Source organism: Astatotilapia calliptera, chromosome 11, assembly GCF_900246225.1.
Source record: "Astatotilapia calliptera chromosome 11, fAstCal1.2, whole genome shotgun sequence".
Classification (NCBI taxonomy): Eukaryota; Metazoa; Chordata; class Actinopteri; order Cichliformes; family Cichlidae; genus Astatotilapia; species Astatotilapia calliptera.
The window spans coordinates 5,290,224-5,310,846 of NC_039312.1; the positions used below are offsets into that span (position 1 = coordinate 5,290,224).

Here is a 20,623-nt window from a genome sequence, read left to right on the forward strand (position 1 = left end):
AGCATCTGGAAAAGGCTCTGTAAACATTTTAATGATTCAGAAACGATTTACGGCTTTGTTTGTGCACAAGCGTCATCATTACTATAAGGATATAAGACAAGAAGAAAGAAAGATGGACACTTAAAAAAAAATAACTTTAATTGGCCCCCTTTGGACTTTACGGTAGAAAATAAAAACTTTAAGGAATTACTGATGCAACAATTTCAGTTACTCTTCATTGCTCTTATTGCAGCATTTGTAAAATCAGTTTACAGGGCCACATAATTTTTTTCTGAACCTAATACAAACTCATACAGTGATAAAGTTAATCTATTTAAGTACTGCTCTGGCCATTACCGAACAGAACAGAAGGCCATTTTAATGCTGATGTAAAGCGACACAGATAAAATCCCTTCCTTCCACAGAGATCCATATTATTTGAAGCCATCTTTACTACAAGAGAGCTTTAACTTCTCCTAATGATCGTTTAGATTTAATTAAATCACTATCAATTTGAATCCTGTGAACTATTACCATTAACACTTCAACAGTCCAACTAGAAAACTAAATGCTGGAAGGTCTCACCTCCTGTACTGCTGTCTGGAGACCTCATCTCCACAGAATAGGTAGATTGTAGCCAGCAGTGCACTGGCTAACTGACAGAGGTTCTGTTCTCTTTGGGTGGACTTCATTAGCACAGTGATCACCTGAAAATTCAGATTGATAACAAGTTCAAGTTTACACAGAGAAAAATCAACACAAAAACAAAAACTCTTACCTCTTGGGTTCTTTCCTTCAGTACAAACTGTGAAGGCGCGAGGCTGATGACTGAGGGCTCCATAAGTGATCGTGTTTGCACGTCAGAGAAGGCCACAGCTTTGATGAAAGCAGCTCTGGAGCCTGTGTTCCTCACACACAGACACACTTTGCTCACGCAGCCAACAGCGATGTCGGTCAGTGTTGCCACGTAGCCATCTGCACGTTTCCTCTGGTCTTCTAGAATGATGTTGCTGGTGCCGCCATAACCCGACAGTGGAATCTAAGGATCAGAGACACGGGAATGAAATTAATCACAGATGCAGAAAGTGAAAAGAGCGTGACAAAAGAGGAGTAAAACTGTGATAGGAGAAACTATAATGCGTTTGATGATTTTGGTTTTAACGGTCACATCCTCACAGTGAATTTGACTCCGGGCTGTGAAGGTCGAACTCCAGATTGTTTGATCTCCAGCTTGGCCAACATGCAGGCCACTCGGGTGGGAGCAAAAAGAAGGTGGACGGTCACATCCTCTCTGGGACGGATGGACAGCTCTCCATGTCGGGTTAGACGTTCTTCGGGACTGAACAAACTCTGGAGCTGAAGAAGAAATGGAAGACCAAATTAAGGAAATTCAACACATGTTAACTACACCCATCAGTCATAACATTACAACCATCTGCCTAATATTGTGTTGGTCCCATATCGACTCCAACAGACCCCTAAAGTTGTGCTGTGGTATCTGCACCAAGATGTTAGCAACAGATTTAAGTCCTGTAAAGTGGACTTAAAGGATCTTAAAGGATTCTTGGGCCTCCAAGAATCACACTTGTTTGTTCAGCACATCTCACAGATGCTCGACTCGATTAGTATCTAGGGAATTTGGAGGCCAAGTCAACTCGTTCTTGCACTCCTCAAACCAAACCAAACATTGCTGAATCATTTTTGCTTTGTGGCAGGGTGCGCTATCCTGTTGAAAGAGACCACAACCATCAGGGCGTACAGTTTCCATGAAAAGGTGTATGTGGTCTGTGGCTATGCAGCCTAATTTCCTTCGGGATTAATAAAGTATTCTGATTCTGATTATACGCAACAAACAGTGAGGAACTCTGTATCCTGACAACTTTCAATCAGAACCAGCTTGAACTTGACCACATGGGCCAGGTTCAAGCTGGTTCAAAGCTAAAACTTTGCTCTCCATGTGCCTCAATGAGCCTCAGCTACGCACGACCCTGTCGCTGGATCACCACCACTCCTTCCTTGGACCACTTCGGATACATACTGACCACTGCAGACCCAACAAGACACCCCAACTCACTCAAATTGTTACACTTGCCCATTTTTCCAGTTTCTAATACATCAACTTTGAGGACAAAATGTTCACTTCCTCCCTAATATATCGCACCCACTAACAGGTGCCATGATGAAAAGATAATCAGTGTTATTCACTGCAGTCAGTGGTCAGAATGTTATTCCTGATCAGTGTAGATTCCACTGTGCCAGATTCCCAATACACAAGAAAAGTAGTAAAAAAAAGAAAAACACACAGTTCCAACCAGTACATCAGGAAAAGAAAAACCCAACCAAACAAACAGTATGCGCTACTCACAACAACACACAACAAGAATAGAGATGATGTGCACCTGAAAACAATCTTGGTCTTGGCCTCGAATAAGCAGGCGCAGCTGCTGTGTGGCGTCAGTCGAGTTGTTCCTAAGGACCAGCTTCTGTTGGCTAAAAAAACAAGCGCTCTTGGTTACGTGACAACAGTCAGTGTACACAGTGCTCTCCGTCTAACTGGACCTTTGACAGACTTTGAACACTGACAATCATTTTCCTACTTCATGTACGAGTAGCTGGGTCAAATCTGGATCTAGCTAAAACTTTAAAGAATACTTGTTGAGGGGGATTTAGCCTGCTTACTGCTGTCTCTTCTATGCTGCCCTTCAGCGAGTATAAATAAATTGTGCATTATGTTGAAATAGCTTCTGAGGAATAACACTCCCGGTAGATGCCCACTGTCCCTTCTCATGAATAACATTATACAAGTCTTAATAGAATAAGATGGACCACTGGGCCTTGAGATTTTTATTGATTACTTTCCAATGAATAATTGATACCTATAACATGTTTTCTTTTTCTGCAAGTGTGTAGCTGTGAAATTAATGAAAAACTGAAGAAAAAAAAGATAACTGCTTACACGGCACGTCCCAGGGTGACTCCTCCCCAGGCTACAAACTGCTTGTTAGAGAGGATTGGTGGGACGTTATTGGTCAGACCAGGGCCGCACACTGCTGCAGAGGGGAGTGCATGCTTTCCAGAGTCCTCAGGGGTTACTTCTCCTTTCAGTGATACCTCATACTGAGGGCCGGACAGTAGCACCAAAATGGTGAGAAGGCTGGAATATAAAGTTAATTGTAAGAATTGAGTTTACAATATATTACAACACTTTGGAGGGGTTTCAAAGTTACAATCCAGGACTGCTGTATGAGTATAGTTCATTAAAATGAAGAGTCATTAAAACAAAGATATATTTAGAGTCCTAAAAGGCACCATTATATACATTTGCTGGTAATTTCAGAGTCAGACTGGATTAAATTACATCAATACAAAAGATACAGGGTTATAAGTCAATTCAATGCACGCCTCCTATCAATCAGGACTGCTGTCACAGTCGTTTTTTCCATTTTAAGTCTAGAAACCGGGGTAAGCATACAGATGTTACACGTAGCCAAATGTCATTTACTAGCAGTCACATTTGTATTATCACAGTTGTTAAAATCCTTTTCAGAATGAAATTGTGGTTTTGTGTTTAAATCTGGTTGCTACAAAAATAACCTCTTACAATCATGAAAAAGTTATATACCTGTCTCTACATTTTCGGTTGCCCTGTGCTTTGAAAGACACAACAATGGCGTGTTCCTCTCCCACTCTCAGGGTCAGTTCATTGGGTGTGACAGAAAAACTGTCCTCGTTGTCACTGCACTGTAAACAGGAATGAAGGCAAACGGCAAAGGAAAAGTGATTCCAGTTGAATGAGCAACAAAAAGGAAGAAATGTACAGTGGAAGGGAAAAGAAAAAAAAAAAAACAGGAGCACAAAGAAATAAAGAAGGTGAGAAAGAAAGGGAAAAATTGAAGGTGGAAGTTGAGAAAGCAAAGAAAAAAAAAAAAAAAAAAAGGCAAAATATCAATGGATCCCTGCTGTGTTTGCCACAATCTGAGCCCAAAATGTCACAGAGGCTTACCCAAACCCCAGATCCAATAAGAAAAGTAAAGGTCAGAATTACCTTGAGTTTCAGCTGCACATCAATGTTTCCTGCATTCTTTAATGGCAGCGTCTGTTGACTAGATTTACCCAGTGGAGCAGACAAGCTGACAGTCTAGACAAAGAAGCACAAGAAAGGAAAAACAGTTCGCTACCAACTCAAAAGGCCAGTGTACGTTGACAGAGTGATAACTTATACACGTTAACAAAAAGTTTTGATTTTTTATAATAAAATAAATGAATGTGTCCACTCTTAAATGAATGAGTCATTTTATGAAAACAGCCTTTTTTCCTATTTACAGATGTGCTGTTTACATGCTGTTCAGCATAAATAAAAAGCTTTCTGAATAAAGGAGCAGCTCTCGCCTCTCCGAGACTAGCCTCTTTTCATTCTTCCACAATGACAAAATTATTTTACAAATTTCTGAATCAGAATACTTTATTACTCCTTAAGACCGTACAAACACCGCCATCATGCAGTGGGGGAAAGCATTTTTCAATTCCCTGGTGAGTTTATACGTTTTCTCAGTTAAATCTACTTGAGTTTGTTCTGCTTTACCCTCAAAAAGGGGGGAATATTATTTCTTAGTGCGTACTATAATTGATAGTTGCAAAAACCATATTAACAAGAGCTGTACATATTTCATTGTCATATTCAGGAAGAAATGCTAAATGATGTTAAGCCAGTTGCCATTAGTTTAAGAACAGCCACACAGCAGCTTAGTTACCTGCAGATCTTTAGGAGCATGGACCCTTGCAGTTCCAGACCTGGCCCTGAGGGGAATGCTCCTGATCACACAACTGGGACCAGGGGAGTCCACTTCAATGTCCACACGGGCACTGTACTCATCAGCTGGACCTAGTTCTCCTAAAAAGGATAACAACACACACTTACCTTTAGTAGGAAACAACTTCTGTTTTATTATTTCTACTTCTACTACTCACTCTAAGAATATCATGGGTTAAGTGATTTGTTAAATATATTCAAAAAAAAAAAGCTTTAAGTATAATTATTGTGTCCAGACTGGTTACCAGAAGAAGCTGTATACTTCTGAGGGGCCTTGAAATGAACCCAGACCATGAAGCTTTCTGGATTCTGGAAAACAAGTTTCATTTATTATGATACATCATTAGGTGGACTTTAGGTCAGACAGGATCTCTCAAACTGAAATAACCATGTTGAAATGCTCTGCTTGAATACCACAAGTGTTTAAGCAAGCCTTTGAGTAACTGTGACACAAACACGTGCAGCCGTGAAATATTTTAAATGGCGGACTCTGACAAGGATTCTAATCATTTTGGCAACTCAAACCTCTCCATAGTTGGCATGCATCACATGATTCATCACAGAAGGAGAGGAAACGGGGGTCATGTGTCCAGTCGGCTGTGTTCCCTCAGATGTCATGGTAACAGGGTGCTTGGAAAAGGTGAAGCATCTCCATGCTGTGGCATTCTGTTGGAATAAAGTTTAGAATGTAAACCACTCAGATACGTTTCATTATACCAACTGTGTTTCTGCTGAACAAAGCAATGCAAGAACTGGTTGTTATTAGTTATCTATGCTCCAGTGCAGACACTGTCTTTTTATAATATAGAAACATTCTCTGGCTTTTGCTTGATCATTAGCTTTGATGTGATATTAACTTTGGATTACGTTATTTTGTGTTTTAACCCATCATTTGAACCTCGACCCTCTGGTTTGATTCTTTACACAAATACATCATCTTGAAACTGGACAGCTACCAAGCATGGTCATTGCAAAACTACTATGGATCAGCACGTGTGTTTTTGAGTGATTTAAAAAGATACATAATCATTTTTATAGTGTCATTATAGTACAGTGACTTACTGCACTGATGACCAGTCGGATGGGTACTGTGGCATGTGTCCTGTTGAGCAATTTCAGAGGAAGAGATTTAGCACCGCCTCCAGGCAGGTCTCCAAAATCCAAACAGCCAGATTTGCCCACTTCAACCTGAGAACCAAAATGAATTTGAGTCTAGTTAAATCCTGTGAAATGCATTTCATAACGAGTCACCAAAGAAGAGAAAAAAAGAAGAGTGTCTAAGAATATTAGCTCAGCTAATACTTTTAGCCTTTTTCTTCCCCTTGATTTTCATTTTCATGAATTTTCTTTTAACAAAACACTGGGGAACCTCACCTCCAGAGCAGGGTTCTCCGCTATGGCAACAAGCACCACCCTTTTAGCAAATATGTTAGCCCTGGCAGCCACCTCTGTCTCAGCAGATGCTGGCCAGGAGCTAACACTGAGGACACACTGGTAGACACCAGCATGGGGAGGTATGAACAACACCTTCTGCTCCTCAGTACTCTTTGGGCCAATGATTGTCTTGTTCTTCACCATCAGCCACTGGTAAGGCAAGCTGTCCACCTTTAGGGAAAGAATGAAGCACATGTAAAAAATAAAATAAAATACGGAGTCATGGCAACTCAAGAGATTAAAAAAGAAAAAGAAAAAGAAAAAAAGAGATGGTGTACTTTAAATATACATCCTGTGACATATGATATTCACCTTTTCCCCATCAATGGCCAGACTATTAACGGTAATTGAAACTTGTTGCCATCTCTCAGACGGGTTGAAAAGGCTGAGGGAGGTCTGTGAGGCTATGCCTACACAGCAGGCATGAGAGAACCGCAACTCCTCTGGCACCACCACTTGGCCTGAAGATGACAGTGGAACAGTAATACATGACAGAGAAACACCAGTCCTCATTGCAGGAAAAGGCATATACTTATTACAAGTACAGACAATGAACTCTATGAAGTGCATTAATAGCCTCATCTAAAAAAATATACAAATTAATTAATTTTAAAAAATTGAGTTATGCAAGTTTTTATAAATTCTAGAGTGTGTACTGATATTTCTTCTACTATTATTGATCACTGATAATGAAGCTAAAAAAAACAAAAAAAAAAACAAACAACTGCTACCTCGCAGTTCTTCAAGACCGCTTGTCACCAGAGGATCTGCAGTATACTGACTGAAGGGTTTCCCCATCATTCCAATGTCCTGCTGGCTCTGATGTGGTCTGGGAAGGAGATGGGATCCAGCAGCACCAGAAATCCCCAGAGGACCAGATGTTGTGTGGATGTGTCTGACCGGTAGATCACTGTTTGGTATGCCTGTCAAAAAGGAGGAAGGACTATTTAAAGCTTATATTGTCTGGGTTTAACCGTCATGAAGTACCAACACCTCAGCATGTTTACTTAGGAAGTGAACGATGGCAGACCTGCTGAGGCAACGGTATAGAGACCGCTTTCTGTTGCTCCCACATAAGCAGCTGGATGTAGTGGAGCTTCAGGTCCCAGATACTGCTGACCCAGCTGAGAGTTGAAGAGAGCACGTCCAGTGAGGAGAGACTGCACATCTCCTTGGTGGGGAAGGTCAATCGTGCCAGGACACTGAGGCTTAAAGCTGGGGATGGGCACATAGTGAAGTCCGTCCGATGAAAAGGTTGGAGGCATACCGAGGCCTCTGGTGTACACTGACGATGAAACTGAGCTAGCAGTACCCCACTGCTGGGAGCTCTGAGGAGCTGTGGAGCTGCTAGTCTGTTGAATGTTCAGATTGCTACAATATCCTGAGTCCACTTTAGTGAGCTGCTTTACATTAGACTCAGAGAGGTGCTTGTGGTTCCTGCAGCTGGTGGAAATGTCACCGCTTCTGTTCCCAGGACAGTGGTAGTTACATTCACTCTGGCTGCGGGTGCAGCTCAAAGCAGAACCACTACGTGAGGGGTCTGGGCTTTTATGTGGCCGGGGTGGGAGTGGGTCTAGACTTCTGGAATGCTGTGTCTGCACCTGATCGAGGCTTTTGGAAAGGCCTGGAATCTCCATACAAGACTGTGCATCTGGATCCACAGGTGGGGTAGGACTGAATCTGATGATGGTGGTGCTCAGTGCCATGCTAGAATTATTCTGTTGAGCGCAAACAGCCCAGCACGGGGGGGGAAAAAAAAAAAATACACAAAAAAAATACACAAAAATTAAGATAAATACAGTACTACACTCTTTTCACCAAAAGCACAACCGGGAACAAAAATCTAAATGAATCATTTCATGTATTTAAGCTGGATCAAATTTTCAATGCTGTTACAACCCAAGTCAGGCACAGTTGACTTTTTCATGGTGTACCTTTGGTTTCTCGGGTGTAGGTACAACAGTGCCATCATTCAGTGAGATGTAGGTGAGTCTGCTGAGACTAGGGCTGGAGCAGTTACCCTGAGGAGAAAGGTCGTAACCAGGATGTCTGTTTGCCAGACGTCCGGCAGATGAAGGTGGTGACAACATACTGGGAAGGCAAGACAACATGGATAAAGTAACAAATGAATAATGGCTAGTAATAAAGACATCTATTAAGTGTCAGTAGTGATGAGTTTTGACTAAATAATAAAAAGATGAATGACATACAAGAGAACAGGGTAGACATTTGAAGATTTGAGCTAAATTTAAAATGAGGTCATGCTAACAGCATTACCAAACAACAACAAACATTAAAAGCATTCATTTTATAGAAACAATGTGTGACACAATACCCATCTGGACTGGGAACAGAGGTCTGACTTGGAGAGGAGTGGGTAAGAGGAGAAGTGGATGGTCTGAAGTTACACTGAGTCTCCTCCATACACTGCTCAGAAAAACCTTTTCGGCCAGAAGCAGAAAAAAAAAAAAAAATCTTGTAAATATTCCAACTGCAGCAATCCTTACCAATAATCAACATTATGGTGGAGACCAATGCTTTTATGGTACCAAGTACATTAGTCATGTTTGTTTTTGTGGATTACACGCACCAGATGTAGGGTCTACAGAAGACTGAACATTTCCAACATGCTTCTCCAGTGGGGCCGAAGCAGCAGCGATATTCCTGGGTGGTGGTCTCTCACAATTTCTGGATGTGTCCACATGCTTCTGCGTCACGGGAGAGGAACCTTTATGGCAAGGGAGGACTGACTGCCCTTTCATCCAGCCAGGGGAGGTTCTGGGCAAGCCAGGTGAAGCAGCAGAGCTTTTATTAGTTTTGTGTGGGGTTTTAGAAGGGCTACCGTTGGATGCTTGTATGTTCGCTTCTGCTGGCTTCATTCCACCTAATGAAGCACAGGTAGTGGCTGAGGAAGCAGCATGAGATAACACTGTGTCTGTAGGAGGTTTGTGTGTGGAAGAGCCCACAGATCTCCTGGCAGAGCTCAGTGACGGTTGAGGGATAGAGCTGGCAGGCGCTATCGTTGACTCTCTCCTGATGTCTTTCTCCATCCCCCATTTTTCAGGATGTCCTGCCTGAGGGTTCCTCTGAGAGCTGCTGAGATTGTTAGCCCAGCTGCTCAATTCAAGGGTGGTGTGAGCCCCCAAGGAATCACTGCTGCCAGAAACATCAACCCTTTTCAAGTATTTCTCCATATCAAAGCCACTCATCTCTCCTACACACGTGCTTCTCTGCAGTGTGTCTAGAATGCCACTCTGATCGGGCTCAGGGAGGATCTAGATGGAGACCAAAACAGTGTTTCAATGTTTCCATTTTCTTTTTTTAAGTTAAACACTGAAAAAACATGTTTAGAACCTTAACCATTCCTTAATCTGAACTACAAGTCATAGATATAACTAAGACCCTTAAACATATTGTTAAATAAGCACTCAATGCTTACATGCAGAGCTGAGGTAGGTTCCTCAGTGCTGCTGCCAGCAGGTCCCGCTTTTGCAGACTCTGCACGATTCCTCGCCCTACTCTTCTTGGACAGCTCCATGATCATGGCAGCCAGCTGTGATGGGTCGTTACTGATGGATGCATCCGCAATGGCTGAAGCAATTGTACTGATACTAAGCATCAGTGGACTGCTGTTATTGTCAGGGAGCGCATAGCTCTGATTAGCCAAGTTTGAATCAGAACTGGGGCCATCACTGCTGTCTGGATGTGCAGCTCTAATGCCATTTTCCTAAAGAGGAAAGTGATTTTATGTCATAAAACTGTCCATGTAATCTTTAAAATATTCAAAATATCATTAAAAAAAAAAAAAAAAAAAGGGGGGGGGGGAATCTACATACCTCCTTTTTACAAGAGTCTACATCAGTGGTCCCTTTTGGTGACATCCTTTCACCTGGAGCTTCAAGAGTTTTATCTAGTTCCTCTGCAAGAAGATGAGTGTAAGCAGAGAAGCACAAAAATGAACAAAACACACAAAAGATTCTGTTCTATTCTATAAGCTTTTAAAATAATGCTCCAGCAACAGCGATGCTACAAACACACCTGGGTTGAGAGTTTTGTCTGCTTCACTGAGATCCATGGTGTCACTGGAAGGAGAGCCATCTCTATTTGACAACTCTGAAGGGTGAATCAAGGCAAATGGCTCCCTTTTTTCTGGAGAGGTAATGATGTAGCCAAAGGATGGCTAGAGGAACAAAAACCAAAAAAAAACACACAAAAAAAAAAAACAAAAAAAAAAAAAAAAACAGCTTTTTAATAATTTCACACTTTTTGCAATTTCTTCTCTTCCTATCAGAATTTGTTCAAACAAACAAAAAACTCTTTGGCAGCTGCATCTGTCCTGCCATGCCCACCTTTATGCAGTCTTAGTAGTCACCCAACTTTGTTGAGTTGGAGAAAAGAACAATTTTAAATTTCAAAGTAGCTTTTACTGACCCTTTTAACTAAATCACTGGAGCTTCCCAAACAGCCGAGAGCTTCAGAACGCTGTCCAAAAAACTGCCCAAAAGAAAGTCGCAGATAGCTTTCATCTCCTTGCAAAAATTCTGATGAGACCTGGGAGGCCCTCATTAGGACGTGGCTGTTGAAGGGCAATTTCCAGGACGAGTCGCTGTGAAAGGTGCCGTTGCTGCTGGCTGGTTCGATCGGTTCCTCCTGAATGATACATTACACCACCAGAGACCATTCTTTACACCAAAACACAGGGTTCATACACATTTTTCAGGGTCAAATTCAAGCACTTTTTAACCCTTGGATGCACAACCTACCAATACCTACACTCTTCCACGAGTGGGGTCAAAAATGACCCCAAATAAAATCAGTGCATTTTGCTATAAACTCGGCTGTTATTCTTCAAAATCTTTAAAACGAAGAGTTGTAACATTCTCATATTTGAGGTATTCCTCATAAAACATGTTTGTGACATGAGGCCCTTTGCATTTTTGTAGCGGAAAGCTGCCATGTGGTTTGTTTTCAGTCGGTAGGCTCTGGTCCTCTTTTCATCAAAGTGCAAGACGGGCGAATATCTTCAAATCTTTGAATTGACATAGTGGCCTTGTAGTGGTTATGCAGAGGACTCCCAAAAAGCACACCGACTGGTACGTCCCCGTTCTTCTCACTTCCTGCAAGAATGGTCAATCAAATGAAGGCCAGGAGCTTATGTTTGATTACATTTTTCCCCACTCTTTTCCCCTTTCTGTGGCTACTCTTCGTGTCCATGTTTGTGCATGTCAGCACTTCTTCTGTTATATTATCAGACATGAACATCTTCCATGCATCTATTGGGGAGACAGTACTAAACCCAGGTGCAAGCCCTGGCCGTCTAATTCAGAATATTGTGGCTAGAGCAGTAAGAGGGGCTCATTCAGTTAGATATCCATTTCCTCTTCAGAGGACTCTTAAGAGGACTCCTCTGTGTCCGACTGGCCTTGTTCAGTGGGGGGGAGGACAATAGTTTGGGTCCTCTATATCTGAGATGTCAGATTCTGAGTCAATGCCTCTGATGGGCTCTTCATGCCATCTGTCCTGAATCATTTGTAGGGCAAGGTCCACAGGGATCCTAGCTGGCCTCATAGCAGCCATGGTACTTTAGATATTTAAAATTAAAAATAAAAAAAAACATCAGAAAGTACAATGTTTGAAATGCACAGAAAACTATAAACAGGGCTGCGCATAAATGGTCCGCAGGTGCGCATTCGCTGTCAAAATAAAAGACCAGATAAGTTGGAACGCGCGTTTGCATACATAAAATGTTCTGGAGGAGGACAGACATTTGTTCAGAACTCGGAAAGATGTCGGAAAAGCAAGCTCCGTAAGCAATTACTTTGGTGTTCCTCCACCGCAAAAGAAGTGCATATTCTCGGAATTTCTGGGAATACTTTTATTTTGACAGCGAATGCGCACCTGCAGACCACTTATGTGCAGCCCTGACTACAAATCATGTACAGTGGGGCAAAAAAGTATTTAGTCAGCCACCGATTGTGCAAGTTCCCCCACCTAAAATGATGACAGAGGTCAGTAATTTGCACCAGAGGTACACTTCAACTGTGAGAGACAGAATGTGAAAAAAAAATCCATGAATCCACATGGTAGGATTTGTAAAGAATTTATTGGTAAATCAGGGTGGAAAATAAGTATTTGGTCAATAACAAAAATACAACTCAATACTTTGTAACATAACCTTTGTTGGCAATAACAGAGGTCAAACGTTTACTATAGGTCTTTACCAGGTTTGCACACACAGTAGCTGGTATTTTGGCCCATTCCTCCATGCAGATCTTCTCGAGAGCAGTGATGTTTTGGGGCTGTCGCCGAGCAACACGGACTTTCAACTCCCGCCACAGATTTTCTATGGGGTTGAGGTCTGGAGACTGGCTAGGCCACTCCAGGACTTTCAAATGCTTCTTACGGAGCCACTCCTTTGTTGCCCGGGCGGTGTGTTTTGGATCATTGTCATGTTGGAAGACCCAGCCTCGTTTCATCTTCAAAGTTCTCACTGATGGAAGGAGGTTTTGGCTCAAAATCTCACGATACATGGCCCCATTCATTCTGTCCTTAACACGGATCAGTCGTCCTGTCCCCTTGGCAGAAAAACAGCCCCATAGCATGATGTTTCCACCCCCATGCTTCACAGTAGGTATGGTGTTCTTGGGATGCAACTCAGTATTCTTCTTCCTCCAAACACGACGAGTTGAGTTTATACCAAAAAGTTCTACTTTGGTTTCATCTGACCACATGACATTCTCCCAATCCTCTGCTGTATCATCCATGTGCTCTCTGGCAAACTTCAGACGGGCCTGGACATGCACTGGCTTCAGCAGCGGAACACGTCTGGCACTGCGGGATTTGATTCCCTGCCGTTGTAGTGTGTTACTGATGGTGACCTTTGTTACTTTGGTCCCAGCTCTCTGCAGGTCATTCACCAGGTCCCCCCGTGTGGTTCTGGGATCTTTGCTCACCGTTCTCATGATCATTTTGACCCCACGGGATGAGATCTTGCGTGGAGCCCCAGATCGAGGGAGATTATCAGTGGTCTTGTATGTCTTCCATTTTCTGATGATTGCTCCCACAGTTGATTTGTTCACACCAAGCTGCTTGCCTATTGTAGATTCACTCTTCCCAGTCTGGTGCAGGTCTACAATACTTTTCCTGGTGTCCTTCGAAAGCTCTTTGGTCTTGGCCATGGCGGAGTTTGGAGTCTGACTGTTTGAGGCTGTGGACAGGTGTCTTTTATACAGATGATGAGTTCAAACAGGTGCCATTCATACAGGTAACGAGTGGGGGACAGAAAAGCTTCTTACAGAAGACGTTACAGGTCTGTGAGAGCCAGAGATTTTCCTTGTTTGAGGTGACCAAATACTTATTTTCCACCCTAATTTACGAATAAATTCTTTACAAATCCTACCATGTGAATTCATGGATTTTTTTTTTCACATTCTGTCTCTCACAGTTGAAGTGTACCTCTGGTGCAAATTACTGACCTCTGTCATCATTTTAAGTGGGGAACTTGCACAATCGGTGGCTGACTAAATACTTTTTTGCCCCACTGTATGTTACTGTGTAAAAATTAATTCCTGATTCATCAGAAGTATAAGTGGGACAGTCAGAGTTGTTAAGAATGAAAGTTTCATAGAAGACTCCATAGGAACTGCCTGGGGTCATTTTTGACCCACTTGTGGAAGAGTGGGGTAGTGATACAAAAACTGCATTTTTTTTTTTTTAAATTAATGAAAAAATAAATAAAAATGTAAATGGCCTCATTTTACAAACATATTTTATGAGGAATACCTGGAATATGAATATATTACAACTTTTCATTTTAAAGATTTTGAAGAAAAACAACCCGTGGAGTCATTTTTGACCCCACGTGTGCGTCTAAGGGTTAAGCACATTCAAGGTGAATTTTCAAGCTTTTCCAGCACATTACCAAAAAAGAAGAAAGCATGTTTCACTTTGCATCACCTCAGTAAGATCTTGCAAAAATGTAAACAAATCATCTTAGGTCGACTTAAATGTCTTTTTTCCCCCTTTTGTTAAAAGAGAAAAATGCAGCACACAAAAATAGTGAAAAAGGAAACGGTTGCCTTACATGCATATAGTGCACAAACTCAAAAAACACATTCCTCTTAAAAATTAAGATGTGCAAATGTGAACAAATCAACTTGTTAGAGATCTTCATCTTCACTGTAAATAAACAACAACCCAGAAAACTGCACCAAACACCACAAACACCAACAAATTAATGTCTTCTCATCAGATATTGAAGCTTCTTTCCTGTGTGACATAAAAAAAATAGGAGACAGATGTTTGTTTTTTTGTTCTTTTTAACTAGTTAAGCACCCACGCCCAGAAAAATGGTAAATTGCCTGTATTTGTATAGTGCTTTACTCAGTCCCTAAGAGCCCCAAAGTGCTTTACACGTTCAGTCATCCACCCATTCATGCACCCATTCACACACTGGTGATGGCAAGCTACATTGTAGCCACAGCCACCCTGGGGCGCACTGACAGAGGCGAGGCTGCCGGACACTGGCGCCACCGGGCCCTCTGACCACCACCAGTAGGCAACGGGTGAAATGTCTTGCCCAAGGACACAACGACCGAGACTGTCCAAGCCGGGACTCGAATCGGCAACCTTCCGATTACAAGGCTAACTCGTGAGCCACGATCGCCCAGTGGGGACATTTCATTTTCGAGCAGGAAGCTCCCCCTTTTTGTTATACCCTTTAGATCAGGGGTCGGCAACCTACGGCTCTGGAGCCATTCCAAAATGTCTTGTGACAATCTCATTGGCTTAGGGAGTGATGATGTCACAGGGAGATCTTAAGAATCTTAGGTCCTTTGATGAGTTTCCTTATGTAGGGGTGAGAAACAGCAAGTTTTAGTTCGTTTTAGCAGCATCTGTGTTTGCAGCCTACAAACGTTCACCACAGAAACAAAATCATCGTATTGAAACTCCAACATGTTTCCAAGAAAAAAGAACAACCAATTCAAAAAGATTACGCCGCCTCTCCTTCCTGGCGTGGCCGGCCAATTTCCCCAAATGGCGTGTCATCCTTCCAAAGGGCGTTAGAGGAGAGTAGGAATGAAAACTACCTTCTCCAGAAAAAAATGCAACAAATTGAAGAAGAGAAACTTCAACTGGAGAACAAGTGTAGACGAATGGAAGCCCAAAGTAAAGAGCTGGAAGACAGACAACAGCGCCAGCCGGACATAAAAATTATTAATGAGGGCTGGGGAATCAAGTTTGCTCAAACCCGAGAGCAGATTGTGCACCTCATTAAAGAAAACAGGCAAAAGAGTGCAGAACTAAAAGAAATGACCAACCAGCTCCAAGACAAGAAAACGATGACTGATAAGATACAATGGGATCTCCAATACGTGGAGCGAAGCAATCCTCCAAAGACAGCTCCATGAAGCTGTGGAAGAAAAGAAAGAATTCCTCCAACAGAAGGAAGAGCATGACAAAAAGCAAAGAGACATGCAGCACAAACTGAAGAGCATGCAGGAAAAATACCGAATGCTGAAAGAAAGCCTGGATGAAACACTGCGCCAAAATAAAGACCTTCTTCAACAGAAAGAGCAACAGCAAGAAAGACTGAAAGAAGGAAAGCGTATCGTCCAAGACTGAGTCTAAAAATCTAAAACTGCAAGAGTTTTGTAATCAGCTGGAGGACAAAGCAACTAAAGTGGAAGAAGAAAAGGACAAACTGGAGAAACGCTGCTCACAGATGCAGCAAAGGATCGAGCAAAATGCGAGAAACAACTCAGAGCTCGTTAAGGTGATTTTGGTGGAATATAATAACTTGAAGCGTGAAAACACTCAAATGCAGGCACAAAAACAACAACAAGACAAAATACATGAAGACCTGCAGCTCACCCTCCAAGAAATCCAGAAAAGAAACGAGCAGTTAGAAGACAAGCACAAAGAAGTGCAACAGAGAAATGCAGACATGCACAAGGACAAGCTGATACAGGAGGCAACATCCAAACAACTCCAAGACAAGCTTGAAGAACAACAAGCAACATTAGAAGAGGTGGAACAAAGATGTGAGAGACTTGAAAAGCAAAACACAGAAACAATTGATGAGTTGAGAAATCTCATCCTGGAGAAAAAAAGCGCTCGTGGAAAAGTGCCTGAAAAAAAAGAAAAAATGGTTCCACTTGTTCCGGAGGAGAGACGCTACTGCTTCCTCACCTGATGTAGCCTCGTCTTGCTCCACCTCTGTTAACCCCCCAACCAGTCCCGGCAGTTGACTGTCCCCTCCTGAGCCTGGTTCTGCCGGAGGTTTCTGCCCATTTAAAGGCAGTTTTTCCTCCCCACTGTCGCCAAGTGCTTGCTCAGAGGGGATTGTTGGGGTTTTCTCTCCTCTACCTTGTTTCTTCATTTACTTGCTTGTTTAACTTTTTTTTCAACTTATCTAAATAAACCATTTGAATTTATCCTTTGAGTATTTTTCATCTAATCTTTACAGAATTTTTCCAAAACATTTTCAAACATTCAGATCGGTCTTTTATTTTCTTCTTGAAACCTCATAACAGTGCAGCAGAAACTTCAAGTTACCTGCCAATACCTTCTTTTATTGTATGGCGGCAGCAAACCGCTCTAAATAATATGCCAGCAAAAACTCTGGTGAGGCAGTGATATGTACCTGCATGAACTGGTGCTCCTTTTCAAATTCTTCTTGATCCTTCACTATCTTGTCCATAGCGTCACCTGCAAGAAAAGGAAACATAATCCAAAAACTCAATCAATGTATATTACATACAAATGAAACAGTGTAGTATATAAATCTAATATTATAATAGAGTTGTGGACCATACTTGCAGGAACAAAATCCTCTGTCTCAAACTGGGCAGCACTCTCTGAGGCCTTTCCGGCAATCTCTTTTTCAAAGGACGAGTAATATGCCAGGTCTGTCACCCACTGCCCCTCTTCATTCTGATACACTACATTATGAGTGGCACTGGCACCTGAGGGGAGCAGCAGTGTTGTTAACATGTTACATCAGTCTCAGATTTTTTACATCATAATTGAGCCTCGGTATTTATTCAAGAATAACAACCACCTACCTCGTTGAAATTCCTGCTCTAGGTTGTCTGGGCAATGGTTCCAGCCATCATCTGAATCATCCTGCTCCCGGTGGAAGCTCTGGGAGAAATACTTAGCTTCCAGGGATGTGGAGAGGGGATTGTTGTCATCCTCGCTGGTACTGTCTGAAACTTCAGCAGCAGTAACATCACCACAGGGTCCTCCTCTTAAGCCCAAGGAGGGCCTGGCACCATCAAGCTCATCTATTCCATCATCATCGTCATTCTTGTCATCACAATCTGGAACCAGCACCTGAGGCATAGGTATTGAAAAAAAATGTATTGTATGTAATTTTATTTCAAAATGTGTTAAAGTTGCAGGGTTATAAATATATAAATGCTCAAAAATAGGACTAGCACAGTTGGCTTTAAACAGGCACTCAGGTCTACAAGAGATTTTCACCCCCTAACCTCCATTTACCTGGGAGAGGTGGAAGCTCCCTTGGGTTCCTTGAAGGTGAGACACAGTAAGGTTTGTTGAATCTTGAGGTCTTCTCAGTGCAGCTCCACTCCTCAGGTAGACAGAGTCCAACAGTCTGTCAACTGCAGGCCCAGAGTCTGTGCTCTCCATGGCATCCTGACATTCAGAATTACAAAAAACATGAGCAAATATAGCCTTTAAAGCTCATTACAACTACTGGTACCTCCAACGTTTTGATTGATTACCAAATCATTCCATTTAGTGTGAAGCACTATCTGTTATGTGTACGGAAAAAACAATATTTAAATGTCATAAGTGAAGTAAAAATACAGGATTCATAACAGCAATTTAATGTTCTTGAGAATCAGATGACACATAACTTTTTGAATACCCGAGCATCCTGAGCATGAGCTCAAACCAAACACTGAATGAAAGCTCTGTTGAATATTGTTATTTCAGTTGTTGGAGTTACCCATCTTTTGATTATTAAATCACCTAAAATTTACTGTTAGGTTTCCTTATGTTCTACTTTTGTTACTTTTTCCTAAAATAGAAGCCAAATACAAACTGGTCCCATGATATTGCAATATTAATACTGTTACTCCAATTACCAAACAAGTACATTTTAATAAATAACATCCTTGCTTTGTCAGTACTTGACATATAGTGTCAAGTACTCAAGGAGAAAGCACCAACAATTCAGTTCAACAATAAGATAAAATGTGCAAAACACTATTACAGTGGTAACAGCATAGTATGCACAATATATAATAAGTATAGCCATGCATGACTGAAATGACCACGAGCTGGTCAACTGCAGTTACATATAGCACTTGTACTTACCAGTGCCTCCTGTCTGTCCAGGGCCTTGCTCCAGCTGACATGAGAAAGCCTCTGAGATGCCCCAGAGATCCCCAGAGAGGAGCTGGTCTCTCCTGTTCCAACAGGACCCACACGGTCACCCATCTGAAAATAAAAAAGTAACATTTTTACTTAAAATTAAAACAAAAAGACAAAAAACAAACACACACAGTCAAGGCCGAGTTATATTTTCCATCTATCAGGGGTCCAAACGGTGAAACACTTAATTGTAAACTTCATGAACAAATGAATGTGGTTTTTTTTTTTTTGGTCATAGCTTTTGCAAAGGCTTTTATGGTCAATCAAAAAGGTAAGACTTACATTTGGCATTGATAAATAGATTTCACAACTTCTACAACAAAAAGAAAAATATTGGTGTTTACCACTACTACCCCAATGCTTCCTAATAGATGCACCTATGGTATCAATTTGAAAATCCTAGGTGCCTTTCAGAAAACTTGACCTCTAACCTTGAGGTCAAGGTCAGTGGGATTCAGTGAGATTTCTAGTAGACACACCTATGGTATCAATTTGAAAGTCCAACATAGCCTCGTTATCGAGTCATCTTATTCACAAGAGTTTCAGAAAACTTGACCTCTGATCTTGAGGTCACCCTGATGGGGTGACACTAATACCCCATCAACCTTTTATAGCTAAGGAGTAATAACTATCACAAGCTTAATTCAATTAACCTGTTGTTTTCAGAAAGCCAGGTTCATAAAGATCTGTATAAGGGAATCATTCTTAACACTATATGAATTTGAAATCAAGCAATCAAGATATGTTTTAAGTGTTAACTTTCACTTTTACTTCAAGGACAACTAAAAAAAAGAAAACACAAACATTTAGGAATGACAGAAATTTTTAAGGGCTTAAACATTTCATGTCTTAAAACCACAGTCATGTTAACCATGACATAGAAATAATTATTTGCCACCAACTACCGAGTACAGAGCCCATTCGTACCTTTGTATGTCTGGGAAGGCTGATTCTTCCATGTACTGGAAGACCGTTCAGATTATCGTCCTCATCTTCACCAACAGCACTGCTACCCACAATCCCCAACCCACGCAGGGCATCGTAGGTGGTCTGGACATTAGTTGCTGCTGGAAGAGGCATGGTCGACACTCCTCCATCGTTTCCACTTTCTTCACTGCCACTGCTCCCATCCCCACCTCCTCCATCTCCTGATGTTACACAGCACCAAACAAAAAACTGTGGGTTATACAAGACGCTCGGGAAATTTGTTTCTCATTTTCACATAATCTACTGCTGGTTTAACGATATGACGGGATTGTGGTATGACAGTTTTGTCACTACTACTACTACAGACACACACAGCAAACATTAAAGATGGGTGTTATACCTGTGACAGGAGGGTTGATGACTTGACCTTCAGCGGATCGCCTGTGTCCAATCCCAGATGAGGATGCACCACCCCGACCACTGGAAGCCTCATCCTCAGAACTGCCTCCTTCTAGACCTGGCCTGAAAGTGGGACGGTTGCTTTGTCCAACCTGTCGATTCACACAGAGAAAAACACATGCAATAAGTAAAGTAAACAATATTGAGAATGCAGTTCACTTTGATTGAAAATAAAACAGTGGATCTACTGGTGGCCAAAACATGTAAATGTAAAAATATCCGATAATATTTCTTTTTGTATTTCTGACCAGCTGTCTGGATGTGCTTGGCAGCAGCCGAGTCCTGGCAGCATCACTGCTCCTTCTTGCAGATTCCAGCTCATCCTCTGTGTCCTCATCACTGGCTGGACAGGAGTCCATACCTGTGGCAGCCAGGCGCACATCGGGCATCTGGAAATCCTCCTGATTTTTTTTTTTTTTTTAAATTGAGAGAAAGTAAAACATACAGCTTTTAATATCTGGCCCAAATATGATTAAGAAAAGTACAAGCAAACCAAAAGTCAAGCAAACGAGGTTCTTGCTAAACCCTTATTTTTGGGGTCAGCTGTCTAAACTGACCTGTAGTTTCAAACACAAGTTACCATTCTCTGCCTGAGCTGAAATCAGTACA

The 20,623-nt window shown here is 41.8% G+C and overlaps 1 protein-coding gene across 5 annotated transcripts in view; it reads right to left on the reverse strand.

Moving 5' to 3' along the window:
- The window catches only part of cep192 (centrosomal protein 192), a 34,775-nt gene that overhangs the window by 9,645 nt on the left and 4,507 nt on the right, over positions 1-20,623 (reverse strand). For 4 of the 5 annotated variants that reach the window (XM_026183990.1, XM_026183991.1, XM_026183993.1 and 1 more), the window contains 30 exons: positions 20,263-20,415; positions 19,956-20,106; positions 19,556-19,776; positions 18,572-18,694; positions 17,729-17,884; positions 17,290-17,560; positions 17,041-17,190; positions 16,869-16,933; positions 10,655-10,873; positions 10,262-10,403; positions 10,060-10,142; positions 9,663-9,950; positions 8,814-9,498; positions 8,559-8,664; positions 8,158-8,314; positions 7,254-7,941; positions 6,955-7,146; positions 6,536-6,684; positions 6,164-6,394; positions 5,852-5,977; positions 5,315-5,455; positions 5,035-5,098; positions 4,731-4,870; positions 4,025-4,117; positions 3,602-3,720; positions 2,936-3,133; positions 2,379-2,469; positions 1,156-1,335; positions 758-1,018; positions 565-686 (listed from right to left, as the gene is read on the reverse strand). In XM_026183990.1, coding sequence (XP_026039775.1) covers positions 565-686; positions 758-1,018; positions 1,156-1,335; positions 2,379-2,469; positions 2,936-3,133; positions 3,602-3,720; positions 4,025-4,117; positions 4,731-4,870; positions 5,035-5,098; positions 5,315-5,455; positions 5,852-5,977; positions 6,164-6,394; positions 6,536-6,684; positions 6,955-7,146; positions 7,254-7,941; positions 8,158-8,314; positions 8,559-8,664; positions 8,814-9,498; positions 9,663-9,950; positions 10,060-10,142; positions 10,262-10,403; positions 10,655-10,873; positions 16,869-16,933; positions 17,041-17,190; positions 17,290-17,560; positions 17,729-17,884; positions 18,572-18,694; positions 19,556-19,776; positions 19,956-20,106; positions 20,263-20,415 — 5,765 coding nt within the window. The remainder of the gene's footprint in view (positions 1-564; positions 687-757; positions 1,019-1,155; positions 1,336-2,378; positions 2,470-2,935; positions 3,134-3,601; positions 3,721-4,024; positions 4,118-4,730; positions 4,871-5,034; positions 5,099-5,314; positions 5,456-5,851; positions 5,978-6,163; positions 6,395-6,535; positions 6,685-6,954; positions 7,147-7,253; positions 7,942-8,157; positions 8,315-8,558; positions 8,665-8,813; positions 9,499-9,662; positions 9,951-10,059; positions 10,143-10,261; positions 10,404-10,654; positions 10,874-16,868; positions 16,934-17,040; positions 17,191-17,289; positions 17,561-17,728; positions 17,885-18,571; positions 18,695-19,555; positions 19,777-19,955; positions 20,107-20,262; positions 20,416-20,623) is intronic. The other variant, XM_026183992.1, reaches the window with a different exon arrangement.